Here is a 15,993-nt window from a genome sequence, read left to right as displayed (position 1 = left end):
ATATATGCATTTTCCAACAGCATTGACAGCACATACGACGACACTGGTTGCTGACTGTAAACTACGATTACAACAGAATAGCGAAAAACTTTATTTATTTTTCTCCTTTACTACACGTAAAACACAAAAAATCTCTCTCTCTCTCTCTCTCTCTCTCTCTCTCTCTCTCTCCCTCTCCCCCCTCTCTCTCGACTCTGTATCTCTCTGTGTGCGTGTGTCCCGTGTGTCAGTGTGTCTCCCTCCCCTCTCTCCCCTCTCTCACTTACTACCTCCTCTCTCTACTCAGATCCCTTGCTGCTAATCGGAAAGAGTAGCCCATGAAGTGTCGACAGCGGGTTTCCTCTCTCAATATCTGTGTGGTCCTTAACCATATGTCTGACGTCATATAATCGTAATTAAAATGTGTTGAGTGCGTCGTTAAATAAAACCATTTCCTTTCCTTTCCTCTCTCTACTCATATGTTTGCTCGCTCGCTCTCTCTCTCTCTCTCTCTCTCTCTCTCTCTCTCTCTCTCTCTCTCTCTCTCTCTCTCTCTCTCTCTCTCTCTCTCTCTCTCTCTCTCTCTCTCTCTCTCTCTCTCTGTTTCTTTCAGTACGGTATGTTATTAAAACATTTAGAGAAAACATTTCGAATCAAATAAAGATTTGATATTGGCAGTTGATTCATTGTTCTTTTTCCACATAATAACGGATTCAGGTTAACAATAAACTTCACTGACATCATTCTATTGTTCAGTCATGTTATTATTCTAACGTATGAGTCTGTCCCCAGCGGACCGAAATCTCTCAGATGTATGTCGGCGTACTCAAATATCGATTACTTTGCCATATCTGATTATTAGATGACGTCAATGTTGAAGTCTATTGCCATATTATATATTTGTTTCACGCAATACTTTTCTTCTTCTTCGTCTCCCTCTCTCTCTCTCTCTCTCTCTCTCTCTCTCTCTCTCTCTCTCTCCTTTTCTCTCTCTCTCTCTCTCTCTCTCTCTCTCTCTCTCTCTCTCTCTCTCTCTCTCTCTCTCTCTTTATGAATTATTTTCGTTTCTTTTTGTTTCGTTTCTTTTAAGTTTGCCAACTTAAGATGCGTAATTACGGTATGCTTGGAAGAGTTACTGCCCATTGTTTAGTGTTTTAAACCGCCCTCGGTGGCGTCGTGGTTAAGCCATCGGACATAAGGCTGGTAGGTACAGGGTTCGCAACCCGATACCGGGTCCCACCCAGAGCGAGTTTTAACGACTCAATCAGTAGGTGTAAAGCAATCGTAAAATAAAATGTGTTGAGTGCGTCGTTAAATAAAACATTTCCTTCTTCTTCCTTCCTTCAATTCATTGCCCAGGGTTTGTTATTGTGAAAGAAAGAAATGTTTTATTTAAGGAAACAATCAACACATTTTATTTACGGTTATATGGCGTCAGACATATGGTTAAGGACCACACAGATATTGAGAGAGGATACCCGCTGTCGCCACTTCATGGGCTACTCTTTTCGATTAGCAGCAAGGGATCTTTTATATGCACCATCCCACAGACAGGATAGTACATACCACAGCCTTTGTTACACCAGTTGTAGAGCACTGGCTGGAACGAGAAATAGCCCAATGGGTCCCCCGACGGGGATCGATCCTAGACCGACCGTGCATCAAGCGAACGCTTTACCACTGGACTACGTCCCGTCCCTGGCTTTAACAAAGAAACATTAATTCCAATGGATTGTCCTTTTTACGAGGTGATCCATGTGCCCCTTTTCCCTTAGTGCCCCTCCCTCCACAAACATTCTGAAATCGCTCCTACGTCCCATATAACAAAAACAGTTTGTTTTGTTTAACGACACCACTAGATCACATTGATTTACTAATCATCGGCTATTGGTACTAGTAATTGTTTCATATAGTCTTAGAGATGAAACCCGCTACTTTACATTTTCCCATTAGTGGCAAGGGATCCACCATAGAACAGACAGGATAGCTTTGATATACCATTTTATTATTCTAACGTATGATTCAGTCCCCAGCGGACCGAAATCTCTCAGATGTATGTCGGCGTATTCAAATATCGAAAACTTTGCCATATCTGAGTATTAGATGACGTCAATGTTGAAGTATATTGCCATAATATTATTATATTTGTTTCACGCCATTCTTTTCTTCTTCTTTTTCGTCCGTCTCTCTCTCTCTCTCTCTCTCTCTCTCTCTCTCTCTCTCTCTCTCTCTCTCTCTCTCTCTCTCTCTCTCTCTCTCTCTCAACCTTTATGAATTATTTTCGTTTCTTTTTGTTTCGTTTCTTTTAAAGTTTGCCAACGTCCTCTAAGATGCGTAATTACGGTATGCTTGGAGGAGTTACTGCCCATGATAAGGTGAAATTGTTCAGTGTTTTAAAACGCCCTCGGTGGCGTCATGGTTAAGCCATGAGAGAGAGAGAGAGAGAGAGAGAGAGAGAGAGAGAGAGAGAGAGAGAGAGAGAGAGAGAGAGAGAGAGAGAGAGAGAGAGAGAGACAGACTGAGACTGAGACTGACAGAGACTGTTTTACTTGTGGTTTACACAATTACAATTAAAGAGGCTAACTTGAAATCTTACCATGCATTTAAATCACGGATTATTAAATGAGTTTGTATGATGTGCAATTTATAAAAAGTGCCTGGAACTAGTAATCGAGTTCCATAAACTGTAAAGACAAATGAATTGCAGCCATTCATAGTTGGCAACATAAAGTTAAAGTTTGTTTTGTTTAAAGACACCATTAGAGCACATTGATTAAATAACATCGGCTATTGGATGTCAAACAATCAGTCATTTTTGGAAATATATATTCAAGGAGACGGGGGGTGGGGGGATAACGTAAATGATTGTGTAAGCGTACCTTTAAAAATAAGCATTCTGACAGTACCGCTAAAGCAATACATGTCCCCCTATAGAACTCATGAAGTTTCGTATCTCCTAACTTCAAGGGCCATAACTTTAAGCAAAATTATAAATTGCCATGAAAGTCAAACTTGATCTGTAATAATATATAATAAAGCTATACACAAATATTTCAGCTCAATATCTCCTAAGTTCAAGGAGAACCTCTGTCAAAAATTGATAAATAGCCATGGAATTCAAACTTGATCTGTAACAGTGCATGATAAAGCTATAAACCAAATTTTAGCTCAGTATCTCAATTAAGGCATGGTTAAAAAAACAAAAACATCCGGAAACAAATTTTCGTATCTCCTAAGTTCAAGGGCCATAACTCTGTCAAAAAAAAGGTAAATTGCCATGAATGTCAAACTTTACCTGTAGCAGTACTTGATAAAGCTATATACACAAAACTCCAGTTCAGTATCTCAAAGCACTGTGAAGAAAACGCTCGGAAAACTATGTATGGGACAGACCATAAGCGTACTCGTGAGACGAGGGTGGGGAGGGTAGGTGCTAGGGCAAATCTTCAAATTCGGGCGAAAATGGAAGAGATATTCGGGCAAAATGTGCTAACATGAGACCTTTTCCACCATGTGTTTCCATCATTCTACCCTCAAAATTAGTTGTAATTCATGTAAACATGCGTGGTGATTCGTTTGCAACACTATATAGCGGTTTGGCAGTAATGCTAATAATATGAATAAATGTTGTTATCTAGATTCGGGCATTTACGTTTAATGCGAGCAAAAACCAGCCTCCCCCCCCCCCCCCCCCCACCACCACCACCACACACTACAAAAATGGGAGCCCGTATGCCCGACAAATAAACAGACAAACAGAAGGACGGAGATGAAACCTATAGTCCCCTCCGGTTGGACCAGTAGGGGACTAATAATAATAAATAAAATGAAATAAATCATACAATATCCATATTTGTATTTACGCTTTTAGGAGGTGCAGGCGCAGATCCAGGGAACGCCGGTGGGGGGTCGCCTTTTTTGGCCGAAGTAAAAAATAAAATAATAAAAGCCTGTTCAGACACCTTTTACCATGTCCGGTGTCACCCCCACCCCCACCATGACAAAATAATTATATAAAACGTGTTATAACAGTCGTACTTGATGACGTTTTATGAACGTGTTATAACAGTCGTACTTAATGACGTTTTATGAACGTGTTATAACAGTCGTACTTAACAGCTCCGTAAGGAGGTGGGCCAGTAGCACTCCTAGAAAAATATCTCGCTCCAGCCAGTACACTACGACTCAATATTTGTGTGGTCCTTAACCATATGTCCTACGTCATATAACCGTAAATAAAATGTGTTGAGTGTGTCATTAAATAAACCATTTCATGCCTTCCTTCCTAGAAAAATAAGAAAAAATACCATTTGTTTGTTTGATGATGCCCTTTTGTGGTCTGGAAATTACCTTCTGTTATTGATTACTGGTTCTGTATTGTACTTCCGCTTTACTTGTTTTATGACAATGTTATTTGCCAAGAAAACTGGGAGTCTGCATGTTATATTGTTAATTTAAATGTTTAAAACTAGTTACCTTCATTCCATTCAGGGATTGGAAGATTGAGTCCACTCCAGCGTACCTTGTGTGCGACGGAGTGGACTCAGTCTTACACGCCTTTTTTCACTGCAACAAAACTAAAAGTAAAGTAAAGTTTGTTTTATTTAACGACGCCACTAGAGCACATTGATTTTTTATCTTATCATCGGCTATTGGACGTCAAACATATGGTCATTCTGACACTGGTTTTTAGAGGAAACCCGCTGTCGCCACATAGGCTACTCTTTTACGACAGGCAGCAAAGGATATTTTATTTGCGCTACCTACAGGCAGGATAGCACAAACTATGGCCTTTGTTGAACCAGTTATGGATCACTGGTTGGTGCAAGTGGTTTACACCTACCCATTGAGCCTTGCGGAGCACTCACTCGGGGTTTGGAGTCGGTATCTGGATTAAAAATCCCATGCCTCGACTGGGATTCGAACCCAGCACCTACCAGCCTGTAGACCGATGGCCTAACCACTACGCCACCGAGGCCGGTTGCAACAAAACTAGATCATTCATAAATTGAACCCATTTAAATATTAAAAAACACTTTTTGCACACAAATTCAGATTAAATCCATACAGAATGATCTTTGGAATCAAACATAAACCTGGCAACTATGCGTCGTCGTACTTAGGGATCTTTCTTTGGAGTAAAGTTATAAGGGTAATTAAATTATTTGAACTACACGAAAATTATTAGAGGGTTATAAGCCATGTAATGAAATGGCACTTTCCAAACATTTAGTTTATTCCAGGTTTGAAACAGAATATTTTGCCGCATTAGAACGGCCTAACAGAAAAGAAAAATTCTTAAAACACTGGTGTTTCGAAGGGGTTGTTGCCTCGTGCAATGATGCCTTCGACATTACATATCAGCTATGATAATCAATGGTCAAATATGCACAAAATGTAGACAAAATAGGCCTGGACCTCCCGGCTTGTAGCTTTGGAGGTCAGGCCCGTAAACCAGGTTAGAATCATTTTTATTTTAATTTTGAAACAACACACACTAAAGATTAAGATCTACAGTTTAGTTTTCACTTCATGTAGCTCTACATTTGCATCTCGATGTCCCATGAAAAAGATGGAAGTGCCCAAGGTGTGGTTATTTTTGGCGGGGAAAAAGAACACGAACACAAGCATGCATTAAATAGTTTACTATGATACACGCACAAACACTTTAAATGTACATATATTTTTAATATTCAAGGAGAACTTGGTTAATTGTAAATAGGTAGGACTTTCATGAATAAATGAGGCATCCGGCAAATCGTCCGATAATGCCCGAAACGTAACAAAAAAATAAATAAATAAATAAAAAATCAGGGGGCGGGACGTAGCCCCTGTGGTAAAACGCCCGCTTGATGCGCGGTCGGTCTAGGATCGATCCCCGTCGGTGGGCCCATTGAGCTATTTCTCGTTCCAGCCAGTGCACCACGACTGGTATATCAAAGGTCGTGGTATGTGCTATCCCGTCTGTGGGATGGTGCATATAAAAGATTCCTAGCTTGCTACTAATGGAAAAAATATAGTGGGTTTCCTCTCTAAGACTATATGTCACAATAACTAAATGTTTGACATCCAATAGCCGATGATTAGTAAATTAATGTGTTCTTGTGCAGGTGTCGTTAAACAAAACAAACTTTTCATAAATAGGGCCTACATTAACAGTACAGACGAGTTGTTTTACATATATACCAGGGCCGTACCCTGATCAAAATTCGGGGGGGGGGGGGCACTACTTTTTATAAACAATTGAAACACTATACAAATTAAACCCTGGTATGTGTGTATGCTGTTTTTTGGAGTAATAAAAAAGTGAGATTCTCCGGGGGGGGGGGGGGCAACTACTCCCCACCCCCGCCCCCGGAGGGTACAGCCCTATATACTGTCACATAATTGTGGTACAGTAGGCCTATAAGCTACAATCAAACTATAACTCACATGTCATATGTAGGCCCTATAACTAGTATAAGATAATAAAATGTCAGTTCTCTCCAAATTGTTTTAAATCAGTAAATATGCCATGTTATTAAGTTTGGAGGGATTAATGTCAAGTGATATATCCCGCTCATTAGACATTCCCGTGTAAAACTGACCCGCTATAGAGGACAGGTCAGCGGGACAGTCAAGAATGACGAAATATTATTTTCTAATGCATCAATCGCTGTAAATAAAACTGTGGAACGAGATAGTAAAATACACCGGAAGTCGAACAATCTGACGCAAGCGCAAGATTCCGTTTACATCACACGTGCGAGACGTATTTTGTCTTGCTCAGTTCTTTTCGGAAGACAAGTTGCTACAAAGATGATCTCCGCACGAAGAATCGGCGGCAGATGTCTTCAAAATACAATATTCCTTGTCCAGGAAAGGAAATTGATGAATTTGTCACAAAAGGTATCATGTTTTTAGTCAAAAGTTCGGCACGTGTTTTTGCATTTCAACTTCAAGGACATCTCTCGATCAGTCACTCACTTGATATTATACGTATAGTTTCAGTAGCCAAATTACAATTACTTGTTTCTTCCATTAATAGACAAGAGTTCCTCCAGTTCCCCCGTTACAAATTAGTAAAGAAAAAATATGTTTTCTGAATATTGGCGTAAGATTTCATTCAAGAGTACCAACATTTTGTAATCCAATATCACCACTGATTCCAATGCATGAAGTGTAAGAGGAGGGGGGTGGGGGGTGGACGTGTAGAACTCTTTTCGTCTCAATGACTTCTCAGTAATGTAGTTACTTAATACTAATAGGAATACTATTACCAATTGTCAGTAATTCTGTGCGGTATCAAAAAATGTGAGTAAGCAAAAATGATGACCAGTAGTACAGTACATTGTAGATCTACAGACTCGTAATCATAACGGCCCCAGTACAAAACGGCCCTAACAATAATTGATCAAAACGACCCTTAAACCCGCACACCCTAGTTCCATTCAGCGAAAATAAATTATAATTTGGTTAATCTACAAACCTGTAACACACTTAGATCACGTTTTTATCAAATGGAATGAAAAAGCCGGTTTTATATCGATAAATACCATGGGAATCCCCATGTCCCAATTGCTTGAAGTAATTTTGAAAGTTTGTATTCTAATGTCACCGGTAGATGTCGCTCGAAGCACAACAATGCCTACGTCACGACAAATTTCACAGCCTTGGGGTGCGTTCTTTTCACCTCTCCTGGACATGTTCCAACTGTTCTGTCCTGGTTGTATCCCCTCTCCAGATATCGTAGGATTTAGCAAAATTATTGGTTTTAAGGGTTTGTAACGTTTTGTATTGAGATACTTACTTGTCTGAACTTTATTGTTACTGAAAATGTTCACGAACTGTGAAGAAGAATCTCACAAATGAACAACAACAAATCGGATGTAGATTGCGCGAACCGTGCACAAGAAAACAAACAGAACCAAAATGATAACGGTCACGTGGTATACCAACGTCTGTGACATTGAAATGGAAATATCCCGTCTAAAAATAGATTAGACTTTGTCTGCTCAACGTTTTTTCTCAAACGTGCATCCGTTTTTCAGAAATACGAAAAATGCATTTTGTGGTATTACAAACACTAGGATTACTAGGATTACCAGGATTACCAAAAAACACTTCAGGTGAATGGAAATGTATATTCTAAATAATAAACGGTAAGTAAAGTGCAATTTTATTTGTGAAAAAATGGGTTTAATAGCAAAAAAACAACGCCGTAATGGTTAACAACTAGCCGTAACTAGTGTGTGTCCCTTTAAGAAAAGTCAAAAGGGCCAAAGTGTAAAAGCTAAAGACTCAAGAAGGACATTAGTTAACTGGTGCAAGATAAACGGTAGGGCCTATATTGCCTTGTAGCTCGTTGAGCTGGTATGACCAGTGACCTGACCCAGGCTGGGTAGAGTTAATATTATGGGGGTAAATTTTGATTACTACTATTTATTTCAAATATTGGGGGGGGGGGGGATTTAGAATTTTAAGTCATTCCCCGTTATTGGCAAAATGTCTTTATAATGAGCTGTTGTGTATGTATGTTTTATTATTATTATTTGTGGTAAATTAGAGTAATAAAATGTTATTGTGATTCAGTTTGTTAAAAAAGTGTAATAAAGTGTTACCAGTGATACTGTTGTTTTTATACATATATTTTTGGACTGCCTGTGATATATTGCTAATATCGGTTAACATTATTAGTAATGATAATTGCTTTAGTGTTATGGTACAATAACTATTTCCTTTGGATGTTTTGACCGCATACCGATCTACAAACAGCATGCACTTAACTTCTTAAAGCCTCACGCCCTAGTTCCATCCAGCAAAAATAAATTATAATGTGGTTAATCTACAAACCTGTAACACACTTAGATCACGTTTTTATCAAATGGAATGAAAAAGCCGGTTTTATATCGATAAATACCATGGGAATCCCCATGTCCCAATTGCTTGAAGTAATTTTGAAAGTTTGTATTCTAATGTCACCGGTAGATGTCGCTCGAAGCACAACAATGCCTACGTCACGACAAATTTCACAGCCTTGGGGTGCGTTCTTTTCACCTCTCCTGGACATGTTCCAACTGTTCTGTCCTGGTTGTATCCCCTCTCCAGATATCGTAGGATTTAGCAAAATTATTGGTTTTAAGGGTTTGTAACGTTTTGTATTGAGATACTTACTTGTCTGAACTTTATTGTTACTGAAAATGTTCACGAACTGTGAAGAAGAATCTCACAAATGAACAACAACAAATCGGATGTAGATTGCGCGAACCGTGCACAAGAAAACAAACAGAACCAAAATGATAACGGTCACGTGGTATACCAACGTCTGTGACATTGAAATGGAAATATCCCGTCTAAAAATAGATTAGACTTTGTCTGCTCAACGTTTTTTTCTCAAACGTGCATCCGTTTTTCAGAAATACGAAAAATGCATTTTGTGGTATTACAAACACTAGGATTACTAGGATTACCAGGATTACCAAAAAACACTTCAGGTGAATGGAAATGTATATTCTAAATAATAAACGGTAAGTAAAGTGCAATTTTATTTGTGAAAAAATGGGTTTAATAGCAAAAAAACAACGCCGTAATGGTTAACAACTAGCCGTAACTAGTGTGTGTCCCTTTAAGAAAAGTCAAAAGGGCCAAAGTGTAAAAGCTAAAGACTCAAGAAGGACATTAGTTAACTGGTGCAAGATAAACGGTAGGGCCTATATTGCCTTGTAGCTCGTTGAGCTGGTATGACCAGTGACCTGACCCAGGCTGAGTAGAGTTAATATTATGGGGGTAAATTTTGATTACTACTATTTATTTCAAATATTGGGGGGGGGGGGGGGATTTAGAATTTTAAGTCATTCCCCGTTATTGGCAAAATGTCTTTATAATGAGCTGTTGTGTATGTATGTTTTATTATTATTATTTGTGGTAAATTAGAGTAATAAAATGTTATTGTGATTCAGTTTGTTAAAAAAGTGTAATAAAGTGTTACCAGTGATACTGTTGTTTTTATACATATATTTTTGGACTGCCTGTGATATATTGCTAATATCGGTTAACATTATTAGTAATGATAATTGCTTTAGTGTTATGGTACAATAACTATTTCCTTTGGATGTTTTGACCGCATACCGATCTACAAACAGCATGCACTTAACTTCTTAAAGCCTCACGCCCTAGTTCCATCCAGCAAAAATAAATTATAATGTGGTTAATCTACAAACCTGTAACACACTTAGATCACGTTTTTATCAAATGGAGTGAAAAAGCAGGTTTTATATCGATAAATACCATGGGAATCCCCATGTCCCAATTGCTTGAAATAATTTTGAAAGTTAGTATTCTGATGTCACCGGTAGATGTCGCTCAAAGCACAACAATGCCTACGTCACGACAAATTTCACAGAGTGCGCACATACTTGGGGTGCGTTCCTTTCACCTCTCCTGGACATGTTCCAAGTGTTCTGTCCTGGTTGTATTCCCTCTCCAGATATCATGAGACTTAGCAAAATTATTGGTTTTAAGGGTTTGTAACGTTTTGTATTGAGATACTTACTTGTCTGAACTTTATTGTTACTGAAAATGTTCACGAACTGTGAAGAAAAATTTCACAAATGAACAACAAGCAAACGACAACAGATCGGATGTTGATTGCGCGAACCGTGCACGAGAAAACAAACTGAACCAAAATGATAATGGTCACGTGGTATACCAACGTCTGTGACATTGAAATGGGAATATCCCTTCTAAAAATAGATTATACCTTGTCTGCTCAACGTTTTTTTCTCAGAGGCCCGTGGCATTTTATGAAATAAGAAAAATGCATTTTGTGGTATTACAAACACCAGGATTACCAAAAAAACACTTCAGTTGAATGGAAATGTATATTCTAAATAATAAACGGTAAGTAAAGTGCAATTTTATTTGTGAAAAAATGGGTTTAATAGCGAAAAACAATGGCGTAATGGTTAACAACTAGGGCATGTCCCTTTAAGTGCCACTTTTCTGGTTAGCTTTTTCAGTGAATTAACCTTTAGACCACTTGATTAATTTTTGACAAAAACCACATTGAGTGGGTACAAGTTTATAATTTTTACTGACTTATTTTCACTTAAACAGTCCTTAGCTTCTGAAAAACCATGGCAAGTGCAAAATCGCACACCTCAAAACGCTTAGGTAAGTGAAAAATCACACTCATCAAAATGCTAACACGGTTGAAAACCAAGATTATTAATTTTTGAAGTAATTGATACCAGTATGTAAATGTAGAGAATGTCGCAATTATTAACCAATAAACCAATAATGTTTTCTTCTAATTTTAGGCTTGGTTCATTAGTGTTGTCTGACTTCTTTTCCCTTTCAGTAATAGGTGTTTTTTTTAATGTTCAGGAGCAGTGCTATAAAAATATAATTATGACGTACACTGATGCAAACAATTTGATTTCTTAATTACAATATTATTCAGATTATAATTTGATGCACACAATCATAGATACTTTTTCAGTGTTCAGATGGTTTGATGAACGTGCAGCTAATCATGTGCATGAAGTTAAGAATTAGCATGTCTTGAATTTCATTATTATTATTATTATGTACAACGAACTTGATTAGGATAGTTGGGATGGGGAAAACCCATTGCTTGTGTGGTTCAATTAAAACTACGACCCAAGCATCTCAGGTGTGCACTACCGATTGACTTGGATCACTCATATTATTATTACTTGTTAAATGTAGGCCTACAATTAGTTCAGTTGATAGTGTTGGTTGGGGCATTGACGTCACATTTTTAATTGAATAATTATGTAACCATTATCCCTTCCTCAACATTTTGTAACACGTCATTTGACCTACCACTACCAGTTAATATCTGTCAAGTCAGCGTTATGTTGTTGATCTAGAACGGTCACAATATTGTTGATAAAATATATACAAACTCCAACAAAACGTGTCATTACAAAAGATTTTATTATTTTAGATAATCTAAAAACCCATGATTTTAGACATTATCACAAATGCGTAGCAAGTTGTCATGTAGACCTAATCAATGTTCCAAGAGTAAGAATAATCTGACCCTGATAGCTCTGACTGGTCAATATGCCACAGAATGAAATAAAAAAACTCCACAGACATCCCCACAGCATTGCCGATTGCTGTGGGCAGTTGCAATGATTGCATTGTGATATGAATTGTCGCAGTTCAAATACTTTACCAGTGGCATTTTTTTTTGCCCCTGAATACAAATTATTGTCGTCGTTTGAAGGTATTATTTACTTACTGAGACCGAACCCGGGACAGACGTGCTCGAAGCCTCTGTGGTACATGGGCATGTTCAAATGTTACGTAACGCAACTGGTTTAAAATTGCTGTAGGCCGTCTCAAAATTGCTGTTGGTGAGCAGTTTGCTTATGGTAAGAACATTTCAAAATTGCCATAGGTACTAAATTCTTAATTTTGAGCCCGAGGCTTACAGACATGTGAACTGAACGATTGTTTGCGTGAAAATAAGGCATACATGTTTAAAACTACATTCCCTGGAATATTTTTATTATTTAAGCATATAGAACAGAAAATCCAATTACGTTTGGTGCATATATGATGCCGCACTCCGCATTGGTTTCACTACGCTGGCTTATCCAGGTCAAAAACAAAGCCATGATTTTAAAAGTGGAACACTTTTGACGGGCTCGTACCAATCTCGGTTTTAATTGGTTTATCACAAGTATAGAATTCTCCAACGAGATCACGTGAGATTTCACAGTTTTTGAACAAATTTAACTGTCTTGATTGAGGGGTCGTCTCATATCTCCAAAACATATTTATATCCATAGAGGTATGGTACAATGGCTTTCCAGGGGTCGGTGAGTGGGGGATTTGCCTTTGAAATTTTGACAGTGGCCAGCTGTAAGGGGGTGTTACTAATTACGTAATGCTCTAGGGGTAGAGGAAGAGGGTACTTTGTTCAATTTACGTAACATTTTTCAAGACTACCGTATATATTCGCCTATAAGACGAATTTTTTTCACCCAAAAATTATTTTATAACTTGGGGGGGGGGGGGGGTCGACTTATAAGAGGGAGGGTGAAAAAATTTCACCCAAAAATATTACCTTTTGGGGATTATTTTACAAGTTTTATTGTTGAAGTATGCCCTGTATTTACAGTGCCCTCAATAGTTTAAGAAGTAGCAGGCTACAACAGTGATGATAGCAGGGGGCAAAGCGGGGGGTCTGGGGGCCCTCCCCAAGAAACATTTGAAAAATCGAACCCCTGAGATGCATTCTCATGGTCTCTGTTAGCGCAAATCAGTCACTACGAAAAGTAGGCGGCGGTGATTTGCCGCCGGAAACCGGGTACTTTTGAGGGCTCTGTTTTTATACTCAAATATGTTAATTTGACACATTTATTTTTTCATAACCTATTTTTTGGGGCATTATAACAGTTTTGCCTTTTGGTTATTTGAAAAGGCGTGCGATCTCACTCACATGCCAAGACAACAGTCCACTTAGTTAAAATAACAGTCATCACTAATAGCAAAAATGTAAACAATACTAACTACCTGTTGCCTGAGTTTATTTTGAAATCTGGTCACTGGCATTAATGGTTGTTCAAACAATGTTTTGTCGGTGATTAACTTCATGAATATTACTGAGCTTTCCCTTAAAATAGACTGATCTCTGCAGTTCACTAGAGCAATAGGGACTCACATCATTTGGTACAAAAACCTATGTACTTTCCAGAGTTATCCTCCTTACATGTATTAATATGGCGGAAAAACGTGATTAACCGATGATACATGTACTTTCAGTTTTATCGTAGTGATCTGTTGTCAGTGTTTATAAATAAAGTTGTTGTCTTTGCACAAAACCATGCTGTACAGTGCCATACGGTAACAGTCAAACAGCTTTCACTCTCTACTAAGGGAATATTTCGTTTTGATGCTATGTAGTTTGATTGGAATATTCAGGGCTCACCCTGTAGCCAAAATATTAGGCAAATGGAATTTTTATTAGCCATATTGAAATATGGAATAACAAAACCTTAATGGGGATAGGGGCAGTTAATATATTACTTCGAGTTTTTTCATCGGGGGTGGGGTTGGGATGGGGTTAAGCAATATCTTCAGAGTCTAAAGCCAGTACCCCATACACCCACCCCCACTTCTAAGGCCTATGACATTAAATTAACAAACATACAGAAATATGGGTGTGGGTGGATGTTTATGGATGGTGTTGTTTTTTCTTTCTTCCTTTTTTCCCAAATAAAAATTTGAGAGCTTTTTTTTATTTTTTATATAGAACTCATTATTTCTTTAAATAGCAATCTTTATGTTATTTTGAATAACGTTTTTTTTATTTTCTTCCTTTTTTAAGTGACCCATCAATTCCCCACCCCAAACGATTTCATAATTTGTGCCATGTCGTGATTTATGCTTACAAAATACCTCAGCTAAGAATGCTGACTTCACCACAGTATACTCCATTTATTTTTAAAAACCCAACAAACCCCCCCCCCCCCAAAAAAAAAACCCCAACAACAAATCCTTTAATAAAATTAAAATTTACGGTCTTTTTAAAATCCAGCTAACTTATTAAATGTCGCCTCACAGTCTTACAAATTTATATCTAAAATTATCTAACAAATATGATTACTGTAAACTAATTTTATTCAGTGTACATTTAACTACAATTTGTATAATTTAAATACTGCATGTTCATTTCCGGCGATTGCGATCTGCATGCGTGCTCTCGATCATGTGTACGAAAATAACAAAGGCAAAGGAATAAACAAAAACTGCAGTTAGGTAGGCCTATTCGTTGATGCGAATAACTATTGTTTTTCTACAAATTTACATCAAGATTTACTTTTGCGTAATCGTATTGTTTAATGTCCGCAACGATGTCTCTTGACACGTGGATGTCAGCTGACTCTGAAGCGTGACGTATATTCGCGCCGAGAGCTGTCCTCACTTCAGCCAACGAACGTTCTTCCTAACGTTCGCGAACTATTTGATTGGTGTTCGTCGTGTCCATTTGGTTTAACGTGAAGCGCACAAACCAGTCTAACGGACGTTTTGTTTTCGCTCGGTCTGGCTGAACTCAGACCTAAAGATGACCTACATGTCTTTTGGCCCTGAACTGGCTGGTGTATTCAAATTGACATGCATTGTCGGTCTGTTTTTATTACTTTGGTTCAAAGATTTTACAAAGTAAAAATAACAAGTTACAGATCTTCCAGACATTGCTGTCATACATGTTGAATGCATGCCGTTAAAATTAATAACCGTGATAATTAAAATAAGCAAACATTATAAGGCCTACGCTGTATTCTGCATGACACCGTTTCTCGTTACCAGTCGCGAGATCGCTATTACGCTAATTGAATATTTGGTAGTATTATTATGTTTGAGGTGTCGGATAGATTATGTAACCGTTTGTTCACATCAGAAGACAGAAAATGGCTTAGCCAAAATTTTAGCCACTTGCAAATTTTATTAGCCATTTCTTGTAAAAATTAGCAAATGGCTAATTTGGCTACCGACATCGCGAGCCCTGAATATTATTGCGATGTACAAAACGTGAAAAACTAAGTTTGTAAAATAATTTTCTTTTGTTCAGATATTGTACATTATTGTTCTTATGTGCTGAAAATAAAAAATACTTCAATATTTATACGTTGTTTTTCATGGGTTGACTTATAAATGGGTCAATAAAAAAATATGTTTTCAGGGCTTGAAATTAGGGACTCGACTTATAGCCGAGGATATACGGTATATGTTATTTTTATTCATTATTTAGACCTAAAAAGGTGGGGGTTTTTAAATGCGCGGTCAGTCTAGGATCGAATCCCATCGGCAGGTATACAAAAAGATCATGGTATGTGATATCCTGTCTGTGGGATGATACATATAAACAATCCCTTTCTAAAAAAAAATGTAGCAGGTTTCCAAGGCGCGCGTGCAGGGATTTCAGCGGGGTTGGGGTTATAGATTGTGTTAAGCGAAGTTTATATGGGGCCATGCTCCCCCAAAAAATACATTAAT

General features: G+C 37.9%; 1 protein-coding gene across 1 annotated transcript in view; it reads left to right on the top strand.

Moving 5' to 3' along the window:
* The first annotated feature begins 6,714 nt into the window (after positions 1–6,714).
* LOC121382841 (stress-70 protein, mitochondrial-like) overlaps positions 6,715–15,993 on the top strand; it is a 39,732-nt gene continuing 30,453 nt past the window's right edge. Inside the window, exon 1 of the mRNA XM_041512469.1 lies at positions 6,715–6,867. Within this exon, the coding sequence (XP_041368403.1) occupies positions 6,778–6,867 (90 nt within the window). The 5' untranslated portion in view covers positions 6,715–6,777. The remainder of the gene's footprint in view (positions 6,868–15,993) is intronic.

The sequence above is a fragment of the Gigantopelta aegis genome, chromosome 10 (genome assembly GCF_016097555.1).
Source record: "Gigantopelta aegis isolate Gae_Host chromosome 10, Gae_host_genome, whole genome shotgun sequence".
NCBI classification, from domain to species: domain Eukaryota; kingdom Metazoa; phylum Mollusca; class Gastropoda; order Neomphalida; family Peltospiridae; genus Gigantopelta; species Gigantopelta aegis.
The sequence above is the reverse complement of the archived record's forward strand: the minus strand, read 5'-3'. Positions and strand labels throughout refer to the sequence as shown.